The 27,373-nt window shown below is 34.1% G+C and overlaps 2 protein-coding genes, 1 long non-coding RNA gene and 1 pseudogene across 3 annotated transcripts; all 4 read right to left on the reverse strand.

Annotated features, from left to right (window-relative positions):
* Positions 1 to 15,088: 15,088 nt before the first annotated feature.
* On the reverse strand, positions 15,089 to 16,908 carry LOC120124673 (cytochrome P450 93B16-like). Its single transcript, XM_039143279.1, has 2 exons — positions 15,977 to 16,908; positions 15,089 to 15,868 (listed from the first exon to the last, which is right to left on the reverse strand). Exons 1-2 carry the CDS (start codon positions 16,805 to 16,807, stop codon positions 15,224 to 15,226), a joined length of 1,476 nt encoding a protein of 491 aa, XP_038999210.1. The 5' UTR covers positions 16,808 to 16,908; the 3' UTR covers positions 15,089 to 15,223.
* A 2,393-nt stretch (positions 16,909 to 19,301) lies between these two features.
* LOC120124624 (transportin-1-like) lies at positions 19,302 to 19,756 on the reverse strand. Its single transcript, XM_039143248.1, has 3 exons — positions 19,643 to 19,756; positions 19,490 to 19,567; positions 19,302 to 19,379 (listed from the first exon to the last, which is right to left on the reverse strand). The coding sequence occupies exons 1-3, from the start codon at positions 19,754 to 19,756 to the stop codon at positions 19,302 to 19,304; spliced, it is 270 nt and encodes an 89-aa protein (XP_038999179.1).
* Positions 19,757 to 19,758: 2 nt separating this feature from the next.
* LOC120124680 lies at positions 19,759 to 20,303 on the reverse strand. Its single transcript, XR_005516294.1, has 3 exons — positions 20,272 to 20,303; positions 20,013 to 20,144; positions 19,759 to 19,843 (listed from the first exon to the last, which is right to left on the reverse strand). It is a non-coding gene; the product is annotated as an uncharacterized LOC120124680 (long non-coding RNA).
* Positions 20,304 to 22,684: 2,381 nt separating this feature from the next.
* Positions 22,685 to 25,980, reverse strand: LOC120124625 (annotated as a pseudogene).
* Positions 25,981 to 27,373: the final 1,393 nt, after the last annotated feature.

Consider the following 27,373-nt stretch of genomic DNA (forward strand, 5'->3'; position numbering starts at 1 on the left):
GAGAGCTCCATCCCTTAATAACATCTCTTAAATCAGCCAATGATATGTAATTTATCATGCTGTCATACACTATTGTCTTAAGGGATGGGAGCTGAAGCTCGACGAGAATCCAATGTTTACGTTCCAAAACAGGGATAAACACCTGCAATCATAAGTAATAATTCATTCATTTGCGCACTTATTTCATAAAACCTTTAAACTCAATCTAAAATAAATACTAACCTTATCGACCTCCCACCATGCAGGATAAAGTTTAGCTTGTCCATTGCCCAAATCAAATGATTCATCTCGTGCATTCTTCAAGTGAACGGCGTGAAAAGACGTCGGCATTATTGTATATCGTATATTTTTATTTTTCTTAAGTTTTCTTATTAGAAGACGTGTCACCCACGCATCGATATGCTGTTTTACAAAAAAGACATATTAGTGACTTACATAAATTTAAAAAAAAATTAATCAAATTGAAATATAAGAAAAATATAAGACTTACCCCCCCATCGAAATAGCCATTGTCTTCGACCCCTAATAATACGCCCCACCAAGGCCGTTCAAGCAACAAAAAGATATCATCGGTGAGCTTGCATATGTCAGTGAAACACCCCTTGCTCCGCTCATGTAGATAAAAATCAACTGCGGTCTTAGCCCAAAGGGTGTTATCCAAAATTGTGTCCGGTAGTTGTTCCCTCTCCTCTTCAGATACCGGTATGGTACTGGCCGGTAACTCATACGAGAGCCAACTCTCATCCATCATGTCCGGAACCGGTGGGGGTTTCTCAATACTTCGATATATTACCCCATGTGAATCGGGCTCTGGAATGGTGGGAGGGACCTCTTCAACGATGACAGTTGCCTCTTGAACGGTGGGAGGGGACTCTCGAGGAATGATATGGGGGCCTCTTCAACGATAGGAGTGGACTCTTGAGGGATGACAGGCGAGTCGGGCTTCTTCTTGCGGTGTCTTCGCACTATTGGGGTGTACGGAGACTTAATAGCACGTGCACGCTGTCTGATGCGTGAACTCCGTCGTGCAAGCATAACCCGACGTAAAGCATCCACTCTATCGGGCCGCTAAATAATTAAATACAAAAATCAGTAAATAAACAGACATGATATTTAAACAGTGAAAACAAAGACAAATATGTTTCAAACTTGCATTGTATTCACCCAAGTCATTATTCTATCATAGTTCACAAAATGCATCAGATAACAAAGAAAAATATGTTTCAAACTAATACCCTGAAGTTAGTATTTGTCTTTGATTTGTCTATTGGTTGAAGTAATGCAATCCATTCAAGTTTCAATTTGCAGAAGAAGAAATAGTTTACTTTCGCAACACGAAACTTAAAATCGCAACGAGAAACCAAAATCGCAACGCGAAATGAAAATCGCAACGACAGAATCGCAATGCGAAATGAAAATCGCAACGAAAGAATCGCAACGCGAAATGAAAATCGCAATGCGATTTTGGTTTCGCGTTGCGATCTTGTCGTTGCGATTTTGGTTTCGCGTTGCGATTCTGTCGTTGCGATTTTCATTTCGCGTTGCGATTTTGGTTTCGCGTTGCGATTTTAAGTTTCGTGTTGCGAAAGTAAACTATAAATTCTTCTGCAAATTGAAACTTGAATGGATAAATTTACTTTCAACCAAAAGACAAAACAAAGACAAATACTATTTCACAGTGTTAAAGAATACACAGTTTAGCAGAATTGGCAGCAACCGAACAAATTTACTTTCAACCAAAAGACAAAACAAAGACAAATACTATTTCACAGTGTTAAAGAATACACAGTTTAGCAGAATTGGCAGCAACCGAACAAATTTACTTTCAACCAAAAGACAAAACAAAGACAAATATATTTCACAGTGTTAAAGAATACACAGTTTAGCAGAATTGGCAGCAACCGAACAAATTTACTTTCAACCAAAAGACAAAACAAAGACAAATACTATTTCACAGTGTTAAAGAATACACAGTTTAGCAGAATTGGCAGCAACCGAACAAATTTACTAAGCAATCTAAGTGAAATGGCTAATCTAAGTGAAATTACGAGTAAATTTATCATTAAGTTAAATATGGAAAATCTTAAACTTACCTCGTTGCGTAGAGTATGAACCTCATTCTGCAACGATACTATCATCTCACGTAGAGCGGCAACCTCACCACGTAAAGTTGACACCTCCACACGCCATGCACCATCGTTATCGCGTAGAGTACCGATCTCCTCACGCAAGGCATTGACCTCATCACGTAACTCCCTTGACTCATCCCGTTGAGGTGGAGGTGGAGAACAGGGAGATAGGAGTCGTGGCATCTTTGCCGGTCGCCTATCATGAGGTGATGGTGGAGAAGAGGCTCGATGATGTGACGGGATAGGTGATGGCTCTCGTTCTAGAGGTGTATAGTCGTCACGATCGGGTGATGGCTCTAGGTGAGGTGATGGCTCTCGAATTGGAGGAAGTGGATGCTGCTCATCATCCGTGCCATCAAAAAAACTCTGACTAGCTTGCCACCAATCAGTGGCAAGCTCTTCCTCCGTGGGTGACAGTCTTTGTAATGGAATGTTGGCCTCCTAAAATATAAAAACTCAAACAAAGTTAAACGTCTACTATTAATAACTTGTTTATATTATATGAAAGTATTTGTGTTAACTTACATTATTTATTGTGGCATATGGTATTAAGTCTTCCCAATCCAACAGAGTTTTCCTCTTCCAGGAAATAGCCCTGGGAATATCATTTGACGTTTTTATTGCATATGTACGCATGCTGGGGAAAGCCTCGAATATCCAAATCTACAAACAATATAATAACAAAATTAGTAATTGTTAAATAATTAATTATAATTTTAGAAACATTATATAGAAATTCTTACCTTAAAGGCCCAAACAAAGCCTGACAAAGTGTATTTGGACCCATCGCCCCGCAAACTTTTGCGGTCATCAAAGGCAGACGACAACTTAGTCCAGGTAGCTTTCCATATATACGAACCCCACGGAAACAGATTCCATGCATTCAGGTCCTCTACCAATATTATTAGCTCCCGATGAATAGGTTGTCTGGCCTCTCTGCCTAAAAAGCCGGCATACACAAGTAGTAGAAGGCATACTCGGACAACATCGACGTCTTCCATCCGAGTGAAACCAGCTTTCTTATTAAATAATTTCTTCAGGTCGTCGACATGTAGGTTCGGCTTCTCCATTGACTCATCCGGAAAAACCCGGGATAACCATGATGGGCGGGCGATATGACGAGTGTACCGGCCTACATCATCGTGTCCGAATCGTAGACCAGTGATTAAGCAGAACTCCTTCCGCCCAAAGCAAGTATACGCTGGTGGAAAATGAAACCATATCTCTTCCTCACCACGTTGTATACTGTCGGGTAGATTTGATGTCATGGTCTGAAGCCACAAATGGGTCAAATTAGCATCTCCACCCGGATGCTGTACTCTCAGCCATGGCCCGAAGCAGGTTTCCTCAAACAATTGTCTTTGAGCAGGTGAAAGCTTCTTTGCAATTGTAGTGGCCAGGCTGACTTTATTTCTCAAGGTCAATTGAGCCGAAAAAAATTTCTACAAAAACAATAAACATACCAAGTTAGATATACCAAAAACTACACTGTGAAGATATACCAAAAACAATAAACATAAAAAGTAGTAGTTTATTCTTGAAACTAAAATTTGCAACACTGTTTTGTCTTTTGGTTGAAATGAAAATCGCAACGAGAGAATCGCAACGCGAGATGACAATCGCAACGAGAGAATCGCAACGCGAAATGAAAATCGCAACGAGAGAATCGCAACGCGAAATGAAAATCGCAATGCGATTTTGGTTTCGCGTTGCGATTCTCTCGTTGCGATTTTCATTTCGCGTTGCGATTCTCTCGTTGCGACAGTCATTCTCTCGTTGCGATTTTCATTTATCTCGTTGCGACTCTTCTGCAAATTGAAACTTGAATGGATTGCATTACTTCAACCAAAAGACAGAACAAAGACAAAGACAAATACTAACTTGAAAATCGCAACGAGAGAATAGCAACGCGAAATGAAAATCGCAACGACAGAATCGTAACGCGAAATGAAATCTAAGTGAAATGGTTAATCTATTATTGAAATGACCAGTAAACTTATCATCAGTTTCAATATGAAAAACCTACAATAATGCAAACATTTCAAAATAAAAATAATTAAAAAAACTAACCCTCGGAGGTTGATTTTCCATTTCTGAATATTGTGAGGGATTTCTGACCGTGAATGGTTGTGAGGGATTTCGCCGGAGATGGGGACGGAAATCTTCGGAGATGGGGACGGATTTCTTCGCCGTAGAGAGTGAGAGATGGAGATGGGACTGAGTTGTGATTTTAGGTTTTAGGTTATGAGTTGCGATTACGGGATTTTGTCTTAATATTCTTTTTGTAATTTGAAAATAAAATACGCGTAGCGATTATAATGGCGCTTTAAATATCGCGTTGCGATTTACGGATACGCGTTGCGATTTTATGTATTATCGTTGCGATTTACGGATACGCGTTGCGATATACGGATACGCATTGCGATTTACCCATACGCGTTGCGATTTACGGATACACGTTGCGATTTACGGATACGCGTTGCGATTTATGTGTTCGCGTTGCGATTTTCATATTCGCGTTGCGATTTTGGAAAATCGCAATGCGAATTTGTACTATCGCATCGCGATTTTCAAGAATCGCGTTGCGATTTTGGAAACTGATTTGCGATTCTGGAAACTGATTTGCGATTCTGGGGATCGCGTTGCGATTTTTATTTCGCGTTGCGATTTTGTTGGTCATTTTGGCAAATCCAAAAAAAGTTGGTTAAAATCGTATATTATAACTTTTTTTTGGTCACTGAGGCGATTTTCTCTTATCTCAATTGGGCTGTCTTCTGCGTGCAAGCCCAACTCCATAGGTCAATCCATCTAGGATTTGCCATCTTCAAAGGCTCTTGTTCAATCGAGCCTAGCCAAGTTGAATCAATAAATTATCTGCTCTGATGAATCTTATTTTACAAAAATAATCAATGATCTCCAAGGAGCTGATTAATCATTAGCATGCCCATTTCGACAATAAAGCTTGATTCTTTTTTATCCTCAAATCCACTACATCGATACCTTCTTGGAATTTTTTCAAATGTACTCTATTCTAATTCACTCCACTCTTCTTTTTCCTTTCCATTATCAATCACTACAAGAAAATATACATTTAATGACACACGAACGATGACACACGCTAATTTATGACTTGTAAAAAATGTGTGTCATAAAAAATGTCATGTTTTTTAAAATCTAAACGATTTATGACTTACAATAATGTGTGTCATATTTAAAGTCATAATCCAAAAAAATTACAAAAACACGAAATACACTTTTAATTGTGTGTCATCTGTAAAAGTCGTCTTTTAATTTCCCCCCATTATTTTCATCCTTTCCCTCTTGTAGTCATGGCCTCCTCTATAAGCAGTTCACGCACACATGCTTCCCCCCTTCTCTTTTCCCTTTTTCTCTTTGCATCAGTCCACTGATTTATCCATTCACCATAACTTTACCCGAAGGGAAACCACATTTGATAAGGAAGCTTGCTGGTGTAAAATGTCATTGGTTAGAAACTTCTTTTTAATCTTTTTCAATTAATCCATCATTTGTTTCTCTGTTTTGCGTGTCACTTGCCATTGATACTTAGTTACTTCTATGGTTTCTGGCTGCACTTTCACTTTTTTTCTTCTGCTATTCTTCATAAAGAATGGTTCATTGAAAGAGGTGAATGTTGGGATTTCAGTGTTGAAGGACCAGATATCACGGTAGATCTGTTAAAGGAATTGCTTCCAGTTTTCGTTAGTTGTTTCGGAATGGAGAGTTGAAGCGTTGTTTTATTTTGGATGGTAAGCGTCGGAGGGAAAGAGGAGCGAAGTTAAGAGAAAATAGGAGAGTTGGTAGTTGCAGATGATGAACAGAGCTTCGGGGAGCGATCGTAAAGGGCGGTGGCGTTTGTAATTTCCTCACATGGAATGACAGATCTTGTTAGCTACGGTAATGCCCAACGTGACATCGACCAGGTCTTCCCTTTTACCTTTCTACTTTTCTTTGTTTTATAGTTAACCTTTAAGATTTTGTTTATACTCTATTCTTATTCTCAATTTCGTTGTTAACTTTCTTTCACTTTCAAAATTTCCCTCAAATTTTCTGATCATGGGAAGAAACAAAGGGTTATCTGGAGGAAATTTTGGATTTTCTTCTATTTTTTGGAATCTTTAATAGTAGCATTTGGTTTTTTATTTCTAGAGTTTTGGAGACTTCACATTGCTTGGAAGATTTTTTTTTGGAATCTGATTTAGGAGAATCTGGAGCACCGTGCTTGAGAATGTTGAAATTTTGTGTTATTTATTGGTTATTAGGACCGGGCAAAAATGGTTGGCAGATTTAGTTAATGAATTTGGAAGGTGCATGCTTTATTAGGCTGCAAATTTTCTTGATCATGAAATTACTTTCTTGATGTTTTTATCCTTTTGCAAATAATCTTTGTACCTTATGTTGGCATTAATAGCTTTGAAGAAGGGTGCTCAGCTTCTGAAATATGGACGCAAGGGAAATCCTAAGTTTTGTCCATTTAGACTTTCTAATGTAAGTTTGGTTCCAACTTTTGAAACCTTTGTTACATTTTATTCATGTGTGAATATAATTGAAGAATTGTTTATGGTGATATAGGCTTATACCTTATAATTGTTGGTTTGAAATGATATAATCTTGCTTGGTATATTCTGTCTTTGTTTCTTTTCCTCATTAGTTGGTTTACATAACTCTAAAGCTATCATAGTCGTTAATGTCGTAAAATTTATGACTTGTGCACTGGATGACAGGGCGATATTGACCTATTATAATATTTGATTTAATTAACAAATAGTCATAACCATTTCAAGACATGAAAATTATGGCTCACAAAGGGATGCAGAGACAGACATTGAGTGATTTCTAAGATTTGATGATCATATATTGTTATCAAATATTGCAAAAAGACAAGACAATATACAATTATATAAACTAGACATTAACTTTACAATCTCTTTGTTGAAACATGAAAACCTTTGTTCATATTTTTATTTTAAATTTTGCTTGTTACTCTTCTGATGATATTATATTGTTTGTGATTCCTTATAAGGTGAGGTCTATGGTCAAGGAGGAGATGATTTGAAGCTTGAAGTATGTATTGTTTTCTTCTTAAACTGCAAGCAGGTTGGTTATTATTTTGCACCAAGTGGCAAACCTTACTCTGATAACTGGATAATTACTGCTATCATATATGAAGTTGAAGGATCACTGCTCTCGCGGTAAGTATTGTCCACTATGGACCATTTAATTTGTTCAACATCATGTATACATGAATAAATCTCTTTCCCTGTAATCAATATTAAAATTGCTCTAACAGTGATTACTTTTAACTAGCATAGCACTTATTCTTGTAGGTCAGGGAATCAGGTTGAAGGAAATCCAGGAGCTACAAGCGGAGATTAGACAGTAAGCTCTTTGCTACTAGATTACGGTCGCTGATCTGCAATTTATTGTTAAGGTCTAACACTTGCATAATGTACCCGTAATTGTGACAAGTACCATACCATTCCTTATCTTGGTGCAAGAACTGGCTTGGGGCCAGAGTGAACATAACAAGAGCTCCACAGGAATACCTGGTCAATTTAGTAAATCTTTTGGATGTAAGCACCTTTGTATTTTTATGATGATTTGAAAAGCTTTCAATCTTCTGGATATTCAACGCAACATATGTATCTGAGTGGGAGTTTGATGAGTTATATGAGCTGAGCTGTATAACATTTTTTATTCCATGTTTCTCTCAAACCGTTTTATAATAAAAAAGGGTATTTATTTGTGTACCGAATAGGTAAAACATGTGAGGCATTATCCATCTGATACGATGAGTATGTTTGCTAGGTTTTAATATTATATATCCTAAGTATGACATAATTATTGAGAGTTTGAAATAGTAAACTTCCTATTGCATATTGCAGTCAGAGAGCATGATGTGTCAGATGTACAAGTGGAGTTTAATGTTGAGCATCATAATGAAGATATAGTCCCCAATATGACAAGGTCACCCAGAGTTAAATACATAACTTATTATGAAGACCCGGAAAGAATTCCCAAAAGGAAGACAGCAGTTTGGGAGCTTGATAAAGGTAGGTGACATTATATTTGATGCTTTTCTTAATAAATGGCTTTCATAGAAGTATGATTTCAGATTATGTTGAATTGAATTTCGATGCTACTATTCATTTTTAAGAATATTAAATAGCCTAACATTATGATTCTTGTGGTTATGGCTCGACGTCTGGTTAGGGATCTTATCAAAAATGGTTCTCTCTGGTTTTGGAAAAACGTTTCTTTCAACTTCCTGCATAATCTATAAGAATCAGAGTTATGGTAACTGAGAAACACCTCTTGTGCATTCCTGCTAAATGTCAATCAAAATAAATATTTAAAAGCTTTTCTTCCATTCAAGGTTTAGCTACTTAGCTTGATTACTTTGTATTCCTTATTTCTCTATGTTGAGGGAGCGTTATTACCATTTTCAAGTTAGTTGCATTCTTCCTATTTTTTTACCATTTCTTTTACAAGAAAATTGAGTTAACAATGTTAAGTAACATTCTTTGACTTCCACCTTATCACTACAAGTGGGTTAAATTGATATCATATTCCTGTAGCAAATCACAGGAACATAGTTAGATTACCAGCTCTAATGCGAGAGTTATGTCTCCAGATTTGGCATGATATTCATGTTGATACACCATCCAATTTTGTTACAAAAATGGCGTACTGTTTTACTTCTTTTCTCAAAGGTTAATTGAGTTTTACTCATTATAATAATGTTGATAGCTAAGCGAGGGCCCTTAAGGGATGATGACTTCTATTGGGATTATGGAAAAACTCGATGTGCATGGCCTGAATACTGTGAATACATATTCCATATTTTATTTTATCTCCGGCTTTTCCTCCTCTTACCAGTATCAGATTTTCATTACCTATTGTTTGGTGATATAGGTATGTCTTCGGGGATGCCCATTTGGGACAACTGTAGGTTAAGGAATTCTTCGGCCGATACACTCCGGCATTATGTATAGAATAGAAGGTAGGCTAACCACTTGTTTATCGTCCATCCATCAATATGAACAGATTTGTTGCTTCAGTTCTACAAATTTTACTACTACTGCTCTCCTATATTGCTATAGTTCCCACTTTGACAATAATTATTTTTCAGCGTGCATTGATTCGGCCTCCTTTACTGACATATTTTGCCTTTGGCCCAAATTTACTTGCTGCCTGTTAAGGAATTCGAGTCCACAGTATGATAAACTCGTTAATATTACTGTAATATTCACTTGTTAGGATATATATGTCTGCTTATTTCAAATTACTTTATTTATTTCCATACTTGCAATAATCTTATTATTATGATTAAAATTGGTCATTTTAGTATTCTTTGATAGTTATATACTTTACTTTAAATAAGTATAAATTATATACTTATTTCATATTTTTTACTTAGGTTGGCGATGGGAAGGAAGAATACACGGATGATGATATTCGCAAAGAATGGGTATTTTATGTGGAAAACTTTATTATGTCGTGATATTTTGTATCGACATATGATTACAATATTTTTGATAACTTAATGTTAATATATTGTATGCAAATAGATTGCTTATATATAATATGATATATATATTTTAGTATTATGAGACATTAAATGTGATTTAATTTGATTATTTGTCAATCTATAATATATATATATATATATATATATATATAATTTACGACATACAATCACTACACATGAATGTGTGTCATATTTTCTAATGACGTGTGCTTCAATGACACGCAATGTAAGTCATAAATGCGTGTCATAAATTTATGACACAAAAAATATGTGTCGTCTTTATTTATGACGGGGGCTTCAATGACGCGTAATGAACATCATAAATGCGCGTCATAAATGCGTGTCATAAATGCGCGTCATATATTTATGACGCACAATTACGTGTCATCTGAAATTTATGTTGGTGGCTTCAATGACAAGTATTTGTGCGTCATCTGCACCCATAGATGACGCGCAATGCGCGTCATTAAAGGGGTTTTTTCTAGTAGTGAATCTACTCCACAAGAAATATCTAATTGCATGTGTGAAACATTTCTATAACCCTTTAGCACCTTTGTTATATATTGGTATAAAAATTTGTACAACTCTTTTCATTAGATTCTATTCAAATTTTATATCATAAATAATATTTTAAATAATGTTTAAATAAGTAATTGCATACGTTATTACGCAAATTAACATATTTTTATGTCAGGTATAATATTATCAAGTCTATTAAAAATAAATTACAAAAATAACTATCAATGTAAACTAATTATTTTAGATAAACGAAACAAATAGATGTACAAATATGTGAAGAGGGTTTTATGTTTTATATGTACTTCTAGAATGATTAAATTTAAAATAAAAAAACAAAACTTATTGTTATATTGTAATCTTACGTTATTCAACAACCATCTTCTAAGGGATTATCTTCATTGGATCGTGGGATGGTAATGAAAAAACAAACAAGGATAGCTTACAACTCATGAAAACACCAATATTAATCATTCAATGCTAGTTGAATAGCGTCTTTCAACCAGACGCTTGCTTATTTTGGCTAATAGGGGATACTTATTCAATTAATGCATATAAAAATGTCATCCGATCTTTGGGCAATTGCTTGCTTAAGATTCAAAGAGAGTGGCCGTAAAGCGTGCGAGAAATTATCACATGCGGTAATCTTAATATACAGTTAAAAAATATATTATTGGTTTTATTATTATTTTTTAATAAAACCGGTAAAAAATTACCAGAAACATTATTATTTCTATCGGTTTTAAAATTATTGGGCGTTTTACCGGTTTTATTAACAAATCTGGTAAAGCGCTACTGGTTTTGTTATTTTTTCTAATAGTTTTGTTATTATTGGGAATTTTACTGGAATTATTAAAAAATATTAATGTTTTAGGTAGAAATAATAATGTTTTATGTAATCTTTTACCGGTTTTATTAAAAAAATAATAACAAAACCGATAGCGTCTTTCCTTAACATATATTATGGGTGTCGCATTGTAGAATTATCCAAAGCGTGCAACTGAAACACACTTGAGATCATTAGCCTTTAGTAGGGTAAACTACACGTGTGATCACTCAATTATAGTCAAAAATCATTTTGACCACCGATGTTTCAATTTAATCAAACATACTATCTAACTATTTAAATACTTCAATCAAACCATCTTCCATTAACAATTAATGGAACAGGTGATATGACAGTTAACAATATTTTGGTATAATTACACGATTGGTTCATGTTACTTATATATTCTTTTAATTTAATTCTCATTTTAATAAATTAAAATAATAACATGTGTCATCGTTCGATTAAAAGACTAAATTTATTTTAATTTATTTTTAATTTTAAAAAATAAACCAACGCATATATGAGGGAAGTTGAGATCCGAACCCCAAGTCTCCTTGGGCAGAGAAAGAAACACCAAACCATTGGGGCAAGGAGTCATTTGGTTATCATTATACAACAAAAAATATATATATTGTATCTTAGTAAATTTCTCTTTAGACAACAAATAATATAATTAATAAATGAAAATTAATATTTTTTGACATTAACAAAAAAATATGAATATATAAAACATATTAAAATAATAATAAAATATATAAAATATTTTAAGTTAATATATTTTAAAAATATATTTCTAAAAATTAAGATAAAAATAAAAAATATTTTTAAGTGAAGATAAAGATAAAATATATATTTTTACATTAAAATAAAAATAAAATATATTTAATAGGTTAAGACAAAAATAAAATATATTTCATAAGTGAAGACAAAAATAATAAAAATTTAAAATTTAAGAATTATGATATATAAAATATTGTATTCATATTTTTGTTAATAAAAAATATTATATTTGTACTATATTAATTGTTGTTTAAAGAGAAATTTACTAAGATACAAGATATATATTAATTGTTGTACAAATATAACCAAATGGTTGTCTTGACCTAATAGTTTGGTGTTTCCTTCTCCATCTAAGGGGACTTGGATTCAGATCTCAACTTCCTCTATATATGTGTTGGTTTATTTTCTTTTTCAATGTCACCCTCGTAGAGGAAAGTAAATCTTTAAATTAAAAATAAATTAAAATAAATTTGGTTTTCCAATCGAATGATGATATGTGTCGATATTTTAATTTATTAAAATGAGAATCAAACTGATAGATTAATATATATAAGTAATATGGACCAATTGTATAATTATACCAAAATATTTTTAACCGTCACGTCATCTGTTTCATTGACTGTTAACGGCGGTGGCTTGATAGAAACTTGTAAATAGTTAGATAGTTTGTTTGATCAAATTAAAACATCAGTGATCAAAATAATTTTATATCGTAGTTGAGTGACCACCCGTATAGTTTACCCTATTATTATCAACGAAGAACCTCTCGAGCTGAAACTTTAAGGGATCATCCCAGCCCTTAGGATCCCTGGCTGTGCTCCACGTGTTTACAAACAACAAGCATTGAGCTGGGATTGTCTCAACCCACCGACAGTTAACGAAACTGTTAACATGATAGTTATGCAAATTTTATAATAGTATATTTGATCGTAATTAATTAAATATTCTATTAATTTAATCTCAATTTGCATTAAAAATAATTTAATAAATTAACATTGATCTTGGAAAAGATAGTTCAAAAACACCTAACCACTAAGTCAGGTTCATTATTTAATTTATCGTTGACAACATTTTTTATATACTTTTTCTTATTGATGAAAAATAAAAGAAATAAAAATGAGATTGAGAGAATTCAAACCTAGGTAAAAATACAAACACAAATAATATTATATGTTTTTTATAATACACTAACGAATTGAAATCCTAGCCGCTCTCTCCTTTCCCCTTTCTTCTCTTCCTTTTTTTCCTTTACAATTTGTGCTAAAATCAAATCAATTTTTTTATTTGATTTTGTTTAGCCAATGGCGTCACTGGTTTTGATACTGATTGTCGATCGACGATTGTCTTTTCTCTTTGTTTTTTTAATTTTTTAATAAGAATAATTATGTCTTTGTGACATGTTTATATATGCCTTTATGACACGTTTAACTTTGGCTTTGTGGTAAGTTTTTCTTTGCCTTTGATAGTTTTAGATCGTTTGGTTGTTGATATCATTACGACTGATCAAGATGACACTTACTTGTTATCATACTGATCTTTCTTGATTTGGACCATTGGATTGATTTGGATACGCGTTTTGCTCTCGTGGATAGTTTTCTCACATCGCTTGACTATGATTTGTGATTTATCGGTGGTCTTTCAGTAGTTTCATCATCTTTTGTGGTTTGTTTGCCGATGTAATCAGATTTATTCGTATCTTTATTTAGTTCAAGCATTAGTTAGGTTTTTAATATTTTCCTTTTATGGTCCTTGTGTGATTTGGGTGATTATTTTTTGTGTTAAATGTTATAGGAAAATGTCTAAATTATAATTTAGCTTACGTTTATACTTGTAGATTTTCATTATAATTCTGGATTTTTTATTTTTAATAAAACTAGTGGCTTTCTATAAAAAGAAATATAGACATAATTTATCATCCTTGATCAAGTATTGAATAAATAACTAAAGAGGATTAAACATCTTATTAAACAAATTTAGTTAATTGACACGTTAACTTTTAACGGTGGGTGATTTGTTTGAAATCAAATTACAGTTTAATGATTTATTTGATAAATTTCTGGTTGAGTGGTAAAAATATGATCGAGACAACAGTTTAATGACCTTTGGATGTTTACCCTAAAATTTAAAAATTGAATTCCATTGTAATATTTAACAAATAAAAAATGTACTGAAATTAAATAAATATTACAAATGGGAACTATAATATTGCACGACAGTAGTTAATTAGTTGATAAAGGTCATAATGGAGTCTTTCAATATTCTTTCATGGATAATGTGAACGACAAGAGAATAATGGGTTGCGCAGGTTGTAAAAGGTTTATTAAAGCTCGAGAATTTAATAAACCTTTTACAGCATATAAAAATAGCAATTATTTGCAGTCTGATGCCTTCAATAACCAGCAACAATGTCTGCCTTTTCAGGATTTTTCGCAGTCTTTCTGATCTTGGGCCTGTTAACATCCGATACTGGTTTAAGCGTTGAAGCCATTAAAGCATTTCCCGGATCTTCAAAATATGTAATGCTTTCAGAACTCCGCAAAAAACCTCCCGCACGGTCACCACCTTCCCCGATTGTCAGTGGCGCATCTCGTCAACATCGGATGCCATCACCACAGGAGCCGCCGCCTTCGACATGATCAAAAGAGTACAGTCCTCCATTCCATCTTCTTTAAGTGTCCGCGATCGTCAAATATAAATGAAGTTGAAAGGAATATATCTATATATATATATATGTCATTATTACTTGTTGATCATATAAATAGATAAATAAAGATTGTCGATCATATAAATTTATATATGCATAAATAATTGTTTGGTACTGGATGGTTTTGTGTTGTTCCCCTCATGCTTCTGAATACGACCTGCTGGTGGTGTTGAGTTTTGGTGATTTGAAGGAGCATATATGACTCTAATTTAGGGAAGTTTAATAATTATATGCTTTTATTTTTTTTTATAATGGTGTGATTTGGAGTTGTAAAGTCTGTAATTTATCATTTTTCTTTTAATTTCTATTAATAATAAAATGTATCTGTTGAAAGAAGAAAACAATTAAAAACACAAAAAATATTAAAGCACAACAAACATTTTATCCTTGTTTGTTTTGCTGTAGTGATCCATGTGGAATCCATACCTCTTATCTACATTCCATGAACTTAAAAACTAAATTAGCAATGCCAGAATCGAACACGTGTAAACTTAATAAAAAGACAACCATTTTGTAACTGTATATCTGTATTAGATGGTGGGATGGTTGTGCAGAAAAGAACAACGGTAGCGTACAACTCATGGAAAACACCAATATTCAGTGCAAGTTGAATAGCGCCTTTCAACCACACACTTGCTTATTTTGGCTGAGGGAATACATGTATACTTATTCAATGCATAAAAATGTCACCAGATCTTTGGGCAATTTGCAATTGCTTAAGATGTAAAGAGAGTGGGAGTGAAGCGTGCAACCGGAACACACTTGAGATCATTAGCCCTGGGTACTACCAGTCCAGGCCGCTCAGTCATGTCAACACAGACACTTCCACTGCCAGTATTCGCCGTCTCCGCCACCTTCCATTCAAAGCATTGAATCATGGCTGCCAGGGTAACGGACAGCTCCAGCATGGCTAAAGACATACCAGGGCAGCCTCTCCTCCCTGTACCGAAAGGCAGTAGTTGATAATGGAAGCCTTTAACATCTATAGTATTATTATCAATGAAGAACCTCTGGGGCTGAAACTTTAAGGGATCCTCCCACACCTTAGGATCCCTGGCTATGCTCCACATGTTTACAAACAACAATGACTGAGCTGGGATTGTGTATCCATTGATTTTGCATTCCTCAACGGCCTTTCTGATTATCATTGGGATTGGTGGGTGAAGCCTAAATGTTTCTTTAATTATGGCTTGAAGGTACGGGAGACGACCAGTGTCGAATTCTTGAACCAACCTGTCTTTTCCCACAACTTGATCAATCTCTTTCTGAGCTTCCCTTAGCACTTCTGGGTTGTTTATGAGCTCCGCAAGTGCCCATTCTATCGAACTCGCACCTGTGTCTGTACCGGCTGTTAGGAAGTCCTACAAAAATTACTTGCATTTGTCACTGTCAAGCTAACAGGAGTATATGAATGAATAGATTTCAGTAAAAGATAAATAAGGAAAAGTCAAAAGCACTTGCATACTAACCAAGATTAAGGCCTTGATATGAGTTCTGGTTAATTGAACCTCCGAGTGAGCATCTTCAGAGACATCAAGCAACATATCTAGAAAATCCTTGACTTCATCATCGTTATCTCGTTTCTTTAATTTTCTTACTTGTTCTCTGTCACTTATGATCTTTTCCAACAATGTATCGTACCTTGTATGAATATCCTCAAATCTCTTTCTGATCCCCTGCAGATCCAAGTGCTTGCAGAACCATATAACGTCCGAGACGTTGAATTCCCCGAAGATCTCACTCACTTCTCGCACTAAGGTTCGGACGCCATCGGGATGTTCTCCTGTTCCCGAGCACCTAATACCGAGCATCATTTGAGATATAAAGTTGCTGGTTAATGTCAACAGTTCTTCGGTTAAGTTAACTGTTTCAAGTGCTTTAGACTTGTCAAGGAGGAAGGTTATGAAATGATGTAATTCCTGGGTTCGAATAGGTTGAAACTGGCCTAGGGTGCGATGCCCTAGCAGCTCAATAGTGCTAACCTTTTTGATGAATTTCCAGTAAGGTCCATAGGGTGCAAATGCAAAGGAGCTGTTGTAAGTAAGGTGGTCTATGGCAGCGTTGTGCTTGCGGGCGGAGAAGGTGAGCTCGTTAGTTCTGAGAAGCTCTTCGGCGAGCTCCGGGGTAGAAGCCACAATGCAGTCGTTGGACCCAATGCGGAGATACATCAAGGGGCCGTAGATGGAGGAGAGCTTGTGGAAAGATTGATGAATGAAGGGGGAGAGGAGATGGAGGTGGCCGACGATCGGTAACGACACTGGACCTGGCGGAAGCTTGGAATGCTTTTTGATGGAAACCATTAATTTAACTACAAGAAAAAGAAACTAAGAACAATATGACATATGATAAGAATTGGAGATTCATGGCCGACTGAAGAACCATTTGAAACACCAAAAGAAATGATAACACAAAGCTCTACGAATCAAAGAGCTGTGTCCAGCTTGTATTTATTTCAATAGGATGGAGCTACTCATAATTAGATCATTAATTATAGTGAATAAAGTTTTCTACTAGTTTATATACTCTCAAAGCAAAATGTGTGATGGATATGACTCCTGAACAACATTAGGTTATTCCTCAACCCCAATTTTCAATCTCTTGCTGGAAAGTGAAAACACTTCTATGGTAAGCTGTTCAATTTCTCATACAAAGAGAATATGGATATTTACGATGGATCAACTTTATTTAAATGTTTTTTATTAAAATAAATATTTAAAGGTTTTATTTTTGTATTCGTATATCAAAATTGTTTTTTGTTTAATGATAATTATTTAAATATAATATTTTATTTATTTACCGTATCTAAAGTCGATAAGTGATATTGGTTAAAAAAATATTACTCTTTGGTACTAGTAACTTTTATTATTTTTTACTCCTATTTAGTTCTTTTTTTAAAAAAAAATTAATAAGTATTTAGTATTTGGTAGTGTTGATTTTCACTATTTATTACTACTTACCATTTCCTTTTGAAATAATGATTAATGAGTATCTGGTATCAGTAACTTTCATTATTTATTATCATTTTGATTTTTCTTTTTTGAAATAACGAGTGTTTGGTATTTGGTATGAGTAACTTTTATTATAAAAATAATACTTTAATTTAAAAACAAATATTTAAAACATATCATAATCACATGCTATTTTCAAAATTGGTTGTAACCTTTATTTCAAGGTTAGACTTTTGCATGTCATGATGTTCTACCTTATATATATATATAATTATTCAATGATATATGAATACTAAAGATTACTCAATCTTAACACTTCTAGTGAAGGTATTTTAAAAATATTAAATTTTATAATGATAGCATTTATAATTATTTTATTAAAATTTTAATGAGATAGAATGATAATAATAATAAAAAGTAACTATGATATTAGAAATAAAAATGTCCTATCTACATTCTACAAATTTTAATTGATTCTCCCCATCAAATGTCCTATATACATTCTTGAAATCAAGCAATCTATCTAAACCGCGTAATTGAGCTAACACACGAGGTAATAAAATAATAATTAGCTTTCAATAATCGACAGATTATTAATTAAACAATTTCTACTCAAGTTCATTAAATAAGTTAAATTCAATTAATTAAGTCCTTATATATGCTTATATATACGAGAGTTGGAATTGTGGTCAGCTTATCTCGTACATAATAATACTAGAATGAAAGGTTCCTTCGTTGTAATCTTAACACTGTTGGACTTCGGAATTCTTGATGGAATCGGTGGTCGAACGTGCAATGGCAGCGAAATTCCTCTGCATTCCTTCCGAGCCGCCCAAAGGTTGTGATTCGACACGTTTTGGAGCATTATTTATCCAGCACCAAAACCTCAAAGAGCAAAACAAGCCGGGTATACACCACCAGGGCCGCAGATATCGGTAGGGGATCAAGAATCACCGTTGCCACCAGTAGCAACACCGCCGCCGCCACGGCCACTCTTTGTCAGGCCTATCTATGGTGGCGAAAGACCTGGGAACGGGGGAGGAATGATCCCATAACATGTTCCTCTTTTACTAGTGTCCACTTGGATTCTTCCTTTCCTGGTAAAAATTTCTATGTGTGTCAGTCGGTCATCTTTATTTGTAATTTATTTGAATATTTCATCCATAAATAAAAAACTATAGCACTACAGCAAAACAGAGTTTTAACGGTGTTTTTTAGTCCTATAGCGGTGTTTTTAAGCGCTGCTAAAAGCATTTGCGGCGATAGGAAAAACGATGCAAGAAGCGTCGGCCATACCAGCACCGCTAAAGTTAGCGACGTTTGAGAACAAAAAACGCCGCAAAAGGTCGATATCTATAGCGGCGTTTTTGGAACAAATGCCGCAAAAGATCGATATCTATAGCGGCATTTTTGGAACAAACATCGCAAAAGGTTGATATCTATAGCGGCGTTTTTGGAACAACCGTCGCAAAAGGTCAGATCTATATCGGCGTTTTTGCAAAAGGTCGAGATCTATAGCGGTGTTTTTGGAATAAATGCCACAAAAGGTCAGATCTATAGCGGCGTTTTTGTAACAAACGCCACAAAAGGTTAGATCTATAGCGATGTTTTTGGATACAAACGCTGCAAAAGGGCTCGTGATAGGAAAAAAAAAAGAACCATTAATATCGAAGACTAGATGACAAAACATTTCTGATTCTAACAATGCATTCAAAATAAGTGTTCAAATCATAAAATCAGAAATGATAAGGAAAATTAGGAAATATTTACAGTGGAGTATTCCATGGAAAATATTAGATTATCAATACAATAAGAATAAATGAGAAAAGAAGAAACTATTCACCAATTATCGCACTTCTGCAGCAGGGTCATTAGTAAGGGCAAACAAACCATGAAGGTATTTATCCATGGATGTATATAAGGCCTGAAAGAAATTAGGGCACAATTCAAGTATTACTCTGAAAGCATCAGAAATTCAGAATAACATCCATCACAAGAAGAATATAAAAGGTTATAACTTCTAAGTTAACTTACAGAAGGCATCAACATAATATATTGGTTTACAGAACCCAATGATAGCTTTCTCAGAGAGGCATGGGGACACTGAAAAAACTGCTCATAGAAAAACAGATATAGTTAGAAAGTTTTAAAATGCTGACAATTTAAAAATACAAATACGCATTTCACCTGAAATAACCGAGGAAGAAATATGTTGATAGGCCTTTCAACTAACCCAGGCACATCTGAATCCAGCACTTGCGGTATATCCTCACAAATCTGTATTACAAATCGGAACTTCATTTTTCTTCCACTCGCCTTCTTAAAGCATTGGCGCAGGAAGTCGGTAATGTCTGGAGATAGGCTGTCAGGTATTGGTGGATGTTCATCCTGCGAGGGTAAAAAAGACATTGAAAAAAATGTGCTTGTTAAAGCATTCTTAAGCGGTAAAAATAAGATATGGAACGATTTAATCAGTAGGTAGGAAAAGAAAAACAAAAACTCAGAGAAGACTTTACTCTTATGAAAAAAATTGTGACAATATAAATGCCAGACAAACCTGCACAATCCGATAGAGAGCTGGCATAGGCTGTAGATCATAATAAGGAGGCACACATGTAAGGAGTTCAATTACAGTGCAGCCAACACTCCAAATGTCAGAAGCAGCGCATACCCCTGACATTTCAATCACCTGAAATATAATTCAACTTCCAATGTAAGGCATCCATAAACCACACAAATCACACGTGAAAACTTGGAGAAACAAGTTTGACAATTAAAAGCCACACTCCAATCATCAGTTGGAACCAAAGAACTACCTCTGGGGCCATCCAATATGGTGTTCCAACAATCGAGTGCGTGTTAATATCAGCCTTAGTTAGTTTGGTTGCAACACCTTGTTCATGTAGGTAAACCAAGCCTTTCAAAACCTGTTTAACAAGTCGTTAGCATATCCATCTGATACTTGAATAGGGAAATGAAGCAGAAAATTGCAGAAATACAAACCTGGGAAATATAAACAGCCACCAATGATTCTGGAAAAGGCCCAAATTGATTGGGTTTGATAATGTTAGCAAGAGAACCATTCTCCACATACCTATTAAAATGTGAAACAATAACTATAAGTTTCTAATATCTCAGAGATCATGCAATCACAACGTAAGGTTTCTATTTCTTACTCAAGAATTATATGCAGATGAGATTTTGTCTTCGAAGATCCAAGATACTTCACAATGTTTTTATGGTTCAAATTCTGCGAAGAAGCTCAAATTTTAATGAGCATCGGCAAGATACTGACACTTTATACCATGTATTCCAACCAGCAGCAGACAACTACAACAAAGATTATCAGTAAACAACAAATAAAGGACAAGAGGAAATTAAAAGGGATTAATAGTCACAGACAACAGGCAATAAGACATCTTCAGCACACATATGGCAAACCCATACATCAAATAAGAAAGAGAGAATTTTGATGTAGCATATTTAAGTACAAGAAGCACCAAAATAGATTAATAGACCCAAGAAACAGTTAAAAGTGGGAGTTACCTTCAGTAAATCAATCTCTTGCTGGAATGTTAACCCGTTCCACCAGCCAAGTGTATCCAAAAGAAAAAGGCAACTTGTCAGCCAAACTAACACAAAAGAAACTAGAAATAGTAAATGCATATCTCATATATAACATTCTATGGACCAGAAATAAAATTTTATATTCATTTTGCATGTTTCACTACTAGAAAAAACCTCTTTAATGACGCGCATTGCGCGTCATCTATTAGTGCAGATGACACACAAATGCGCGTCATTGAAGCCACCGTCATAAATCTCATATAAAACACAATTGTGTGCCATAAATCTATGACGCGCACTTATGAGACGCATTTATGACGCACATTAAGCATCATTGAAGCCCCCGTCATAAATGAAGATGACACACATTTGTGTCATAAATTTATGACACGCATTTACGACTTACATTGCGTGTCATTGAAGCACACGTCATTAAAAGAGATGACACACATTCGTGTGTCGTGATTGTATGCCATAAATTATATATATATATATTGTAGATTGATAAATAATCAAACTAAATCACATTTAATGCCTCATAATACTAAATATATATCATATTATATATAAGCAATCCATTTGCATACAATATATTAACATTAAGTTATCAAAAATATTGTAATCATATGTCGATACAAAATAACACGGCATAATAAAGTTTGCCACATAAGATACCCATTCTTTGCGAATATCATCAATGTCATCATCCGTGTATTCTTCCTTCCCATCGCCAACCTAAGTAAAAAATCTGAAATATGTATATAATTTATACTTATTTAAAGTGAAGTATATAACTATCAAAGAGTACTAAAATGACCAATTTTACATATGCATTCTTTGAAGCATATGTAAAAATAAATTTTACACATTTAATTAGTAAAACTTCCCATATAAATTATATACATTATCACGGCACGAATTCACAGTTTTCAGTCTTGCTAACATGTACTTGCATTAATTTGTTTAGAATAGCATCCTACTTCAAGTTCATATGATAGTTGTATGACTAATGTGTATGTATGATATGACAGATGTGTATAAAAAAAGTTTTCTTACATTCTTATTAACCATCACTTCAAGTCCGTTCTCGATTATCTCTTTCATGAACTTACAAACATAATATCCACACTCGGTACCTCCCGACTGACAGGGACACTACAAACAATTACTAAAATATATTGATAATCAAATGAAAAAACAAACCTGGGATTATATGGCACTAGGACGATGTCATTGTCCTTTCTTAGAGACAATCGATCCACATGACAAATTGAAGTGGTTTGAGTAGTCTTAGCATGTTCTAATTTTCAAATCCAATATCTCAAAATTTCTCTTTTCATATATTATTGAATAGGAGATGAGGTCTTCCTAATCAAACTTGCAACTTAATTTTCTGATAGTTGGGTCCAGTTGAGTTGAACTCAAGAATATTTACCGTGTAGGCTTTAGTCTACTCATCCACTCATATCAGCAGCACATCGACTGCTAACCAAATTTTTGAAATCCACTAACAAGTTTACTAGGCATACCCTTCTAGGATATATTAAAATAAATTTTTAAAAATTAGAAAAAAGAAAAAAAAGGAGACGTATGACAATATTTTTTAACTTCACTATGGAATTAAAGTTTTCACAATAGATAAAGTAGAAGAAATTGCATAAATTACAGCCCACTAGACTTGATATATGGCTTCAGTGGTGATACCTTGATGGAAATATTTCCTTTATGTTTCTTCAAGATGTCTAAAAGAACTCTTGTCCAGTACCCTCTGTAGCTCAACAGACCTAGGTCGGAAAGTGGACTTTCAGGTGTGCTAACTTTACCTTCTTTCTTTGAGAGTTCATATGTTGTGGTCCAAAACGAAGAAAAATAAGCAATAAAGCTCTAGTTAATAACCGATAGGATGAAATTCCAAAGGACAGATCACAAGGGAAAAAAAATCATAAAAGAAAATAGCAAGCATAGAGCTTACAAAATGCAATCAAAAATTTTCCATAGCCTTTCCTTTGATATAGAGTAAGGGAGAGGATACATGCCAAATTATAGGATTCCTCGAATGTTTTTCCTGCATGATTAGATGAAAAATGCTAATATATTTTTGTTTGTGTTAGGGTAACGCAGTCTAAATACTGTGAACAATGAAATACATATATTTATATATTTAAGAAATAAGAAAGATTCACAACATCTTAAGCAAAGCCGAATATTAGAACTACAAAGTTTTTAACCAACACATTATCGGTAATTATGCTATAATTCACGGATAGACAATAAGTTCTATAAATCAAATCACCTATATGATGCTATTATAGATAGTAGATTGCAACAAAAAAATATTAAAACAGCCACAAACTTATAAGGTTTATTTTAACTCCAGACCGCATCAAATCATATGCAACAAAAACATAGAAGCTATCTTGGAGAAGTATCCAACCATATGGCAACCTCGATCATCACATTCACACAAAACATAGAATAAAAGTAAGTCAACGTTGTAATAAAGGGTCTTGTGGTCAAGGAACAACTTTGCTAAATAACAAAGATTCTGCCCATAAACCTTGTTCTTTTTGCCATCAACTTGTCTCAAAATATTTGAACAAAGGAATACCAATGTTAGCAAAGATCTGCAGCATTCTATAACAAGACATGTTTAAGCAGGAAAACACAACAAAGATATAGGAAAAAGAAAAAGAAAAATGGTGAAAAACATTTATATGCTTGTATTATAAGTTGAAAAAAGCATACACCACCTTTTTCAAAATATCTTTCAAGAAAATCTTATGATTATTTGACTTTATGTAAAAACAAAAAGCAGAGAAAATTAAACTTACAAAAAGCAAAAGCAATAATGTGAGTTCAAAGAAAATCATAATCATATAGATTTTACTTAACTAGAATGAGGAAAGACTTTTCTTTTTCATTTTTGAGATTTGGAACAGAAAGTAGCAGCAATAAAAGCTTTTCAAGAATATACCTCGAACATTGACAGTGTACCACTTCGATATATTTCGTCCCTAGGGAGATGCTTCAAATCACACTTCCTCTACAGAGTAAAAATTAAACAGAGAGTTAATATTGATTTTACCTGCCCCATTTGTAACTTGCAGCAATTAGAATGGGGGTAAAATCAAAGACAATACACACACACACATATATCACCAAGAATTTCCAAAAGTTTTTTTTTCAAGGCAGCAATATCTTACATCTGTACAACATTCCATCCTATCAAGTTATAAGACAGGTGATTACACTACAGGGAATGCAATTTAAGATATTAATTGAAGACGTGGAGAATAAAGATTATTCTTTCCATATATTGATCTTAAAACAAAAGCTCCGTTCTTAACCATTTGGGAAACAAATAAATAATAACACCGGCACCATTAACTAAGTTTTTGTGATTTCCAGGTACTTAAAGAAAAAAATATATTGATAATCAATCATACCTAAAAACCAGATACTTGCAGTTTAGCAAGCAAACTACACATCCCATAATTGTTTATATCTTAACCAATTAGGACAAAAAGGAACGAAAACGAGGAAAACCTCGACTCACAAATCTACACCTACATAATTTGTATAGTATTAGAGGATCGATAGAAGGATAATTCTTGTCTTATGCACAAATTAAGCAAAACAACAACAAGATGAGAAGTATCACTTTCCAAGACAAGATCATTGACTTTAATCCACAACATACATGGAGAGAAGAAATGTCATGCATCACTTATCAAATCTTTTGACACTCAGTTACTTTTAGCCAAAACATATAGAACAAAGATACGTGGTAAACAAAACTTATATTCATGATTAAAAAAATTAAAATCACATTACAATATTCAAGGTTACCATAAAGAAATTAGAACATAGTCAACAATTAAGTAACTATAAACTAATACAACCCTAAGTATTGTAAGGGGGAATTTTTATTACTATATTGAAGCAAAGCTCACCATATGCCTTTGAAGTTGCTCTTTGCGTTTCATGAAGTTGAGGCAAAACTCACAAAATTACAACTTCAATGAATCATTATATTCTGGTGGAAAGGGGAAAATACCATGTCTCAATTTCATATCTTCCAAGTTCTATGGTCGAAATATTTTTCACCTTTATGAATTCCTCATGCTCACGCAAGCTAGCAGCATCTAGTTCTTCATGACCCTGCAGAAAAGAAAGCAACATACAGTTACATATAATAGAATTTCACAAAAGTAACAAGTAGAAATTTCAAATTAGCCTCTGATCTTTACACATCACCGAGCAAAAGGTGTGCATTTACTTACAACCTCGACGTGTGTCTCATCAATCTTACGTTTTTGGTGGCGAGTTATTTTTAAGCTTGTAACCTGAGAACCCCATGAGCAAAATCTTCACATAAATACACCCTCAGAACACAAATAGAGAAGAAACTAAAATGTAATGCTCGGCATTGTAAAAGAAACTTTACCTTGTCTTCAACCTTAACATCAACAATTGTTTCCACGGAATCAAGATCAAGCTGTTCAACTTCACCCATTCATCTAGCCTCCTATTAACTATCATCACTATAACAAAAAAAACATAACAATTTCCAAAGTTCCCAACATAAATAATTCTAAAATTTTCAATTCAATAATAAAGACCTAAAGTTATTAAATTTAATTAGAAACCCTAGGGAGAACATAAATCTTACACTCGGTGTAATAAACGTAATATTCATAATCATTAGGCTCAGAAAAATGCATCTTGCAGCGTTCGATGACTTTGACAGGATGATACTTGTCGTCCCTCCGGCAGCACATCACGCGAGTACCCACCTCTAGAGGGAGTATACTCGACCTCCTCTTTTTCGTTGCCTCAGGCTCCGACGCTCCGTTAGAGGAGGCCAGGGGCTTCTGGTCATCACCGACCGGCTCTACAGCGGCGTGGGATTATGTTGAACCATTCTCCGATATCGTCAGCGTGTCTATTGAACCCATGGTGTCGGTTTAAGAGGGTTTCATCCTTCGAGTGGGCTCGACAATACACAAAGGGTTAAAGAAACTCAAATAAATTAAAAGACGACTTTTAGAGATGACACACAATGAAAAGTGTACTCCGTGTTTGCTAAATTTTTTGGATTATGACTATTAAATATAACAGACATTATTGTAAGTCATAAATCGTTCAGATTTTAAGAAACATGACATTTTTTTATGACAAACATTTTTTGCAAGTTATAAATTAACGTGTGTCATCGTTCGTGTGTCATTAAAGGTATATTTTCTTGTAGTGTTTGTTACCTAATTCTTTTGAAATGTTGGGAAAATATATTAAACAGACCGCGATTATGACCTCGAATGATCAATGAACTCTAAATAATAATAATAATAATAATAATAATAATAATAATAATAATAATAATAATAATAATAATAATAATAATAATAATAATAATAATAATAATCATAATCATAATAATAATAATAATAATAAATACAACATGTTTCATTGTAACAAGGCAATTTTATTGACAAGGAAAAATTTACAAGTACTCTAAAATCAATCAATAAGTCCTTGGAATATGTTCGGAGACTAAAATCCAATCCAGTCTCGTTGATTGCACACTATAGCCGTCTGTAGTAAAATGCAACTGAACGTTGCTGATCAGACAAATAAACTTAAATATGGCAAGTCTTAGTTAACTTGGATACAAATCATGTAGCTTGTCAATATAAGGTTAAGTATATCACTGATGTTCTATCATGAGAAAAGAAGTTCATTATTAATAGAAACTTAAAAACATGCCAACCAACAGAAAAGCTACATATTCAAACACTCGTCCATCCATCAGAATGCCTTGAAACAATTGGGTTGCAAAAAGTAAAAGAACCTGACTGTAATTTTATATAGAAACATAACCACTAATGAACTGACCCTAATCTAGCAAGCCATCTTACTAAAAACCCCATGCTAATTCTAAGTATGCACAAATATAGAAATTCCAGGGCAAAAATCAAATAGGAAAATTGAACCATTATAATATTGAGATCCTCCTGTGCTATATTCTCCAAAGATACTTGTTTAATCGCAAAGTGAAACAGCGAAGCAGATGGGCAAAGCAGCGAAGCAACAGATTTAAAGAAATGGATTTGCGAGATCGACGAAGCAACCAAAGAAGAACTGAGATCGGCAAAAATTAATTTAAAGGAAATAAAGGAAAACCAGAAAGAAAAGAAGATGAAAAACGCAAATGGGTTTGGGTAAACGGCGAGATTGAAAAATGGGTGAAGGGGAAAAAATGAAAAAGGATTAAAGGGCGCGGGACTTAAAAATTGTAAACGCCGCAAACGCAACTAAAGTACGAGTCTATAGCGGTGTTTGTATATAAAC

This window comes from Hibiscus syriacus, unplaced genomic scaffold (genome assembly GCF_006381635.1).
Source record: "Hibiscus syriacus cultivar Baekdansim isolate YM2019G1 unplaced genomic scaffold, ASM638163v2 tig00110422_pilon, whole genome shotgun sequence".
In the NCBI taxonomy this organism is placed as follows: Eukaryota; Viridiplantae; Streptophyta; class Magnoliopsida; order Malvales; family Malvaceae; genus Hibiscus; species Hibiscus syriacus.

Coding starts and splice junctions, on each gene's coding strand:
- LOC120124673 (XM_039143279.1), bottom strand. CDS start 16,807: ATGGTTTCCATCAAAAAGCATTCCAAGCTTCCGCCAGGTCCAGTGTCG. Junction 15,869..15,976: donor ATATCAAGGCCTTAATCTTG/GTTAGTATGCAA, acceptor TAATTTTTGTAG/GACTTCCTAACAGCCGGTAC.
- LOC120124624 (XM_039143248.1), bottom strand. CDS start 19,756: ATGAAGTTCCGATTTGTAATACAGATTTGTGAGGATATACCGCAAGTG. Junction 19,568..19,642: donor TTCTTCCTCGGTTATTTCAG/GTGAAATGCGTA, acceptor TTCTATGAGCAG/TTTTTTCAGTGTCCCCATGC. Junction 19,380..19,489: donor ATATTATGTTGATGCCTTCT/GTAAGTTAACTT, acceptor AATTTCTTTCAG/GCCTTATATACATCCATGGA.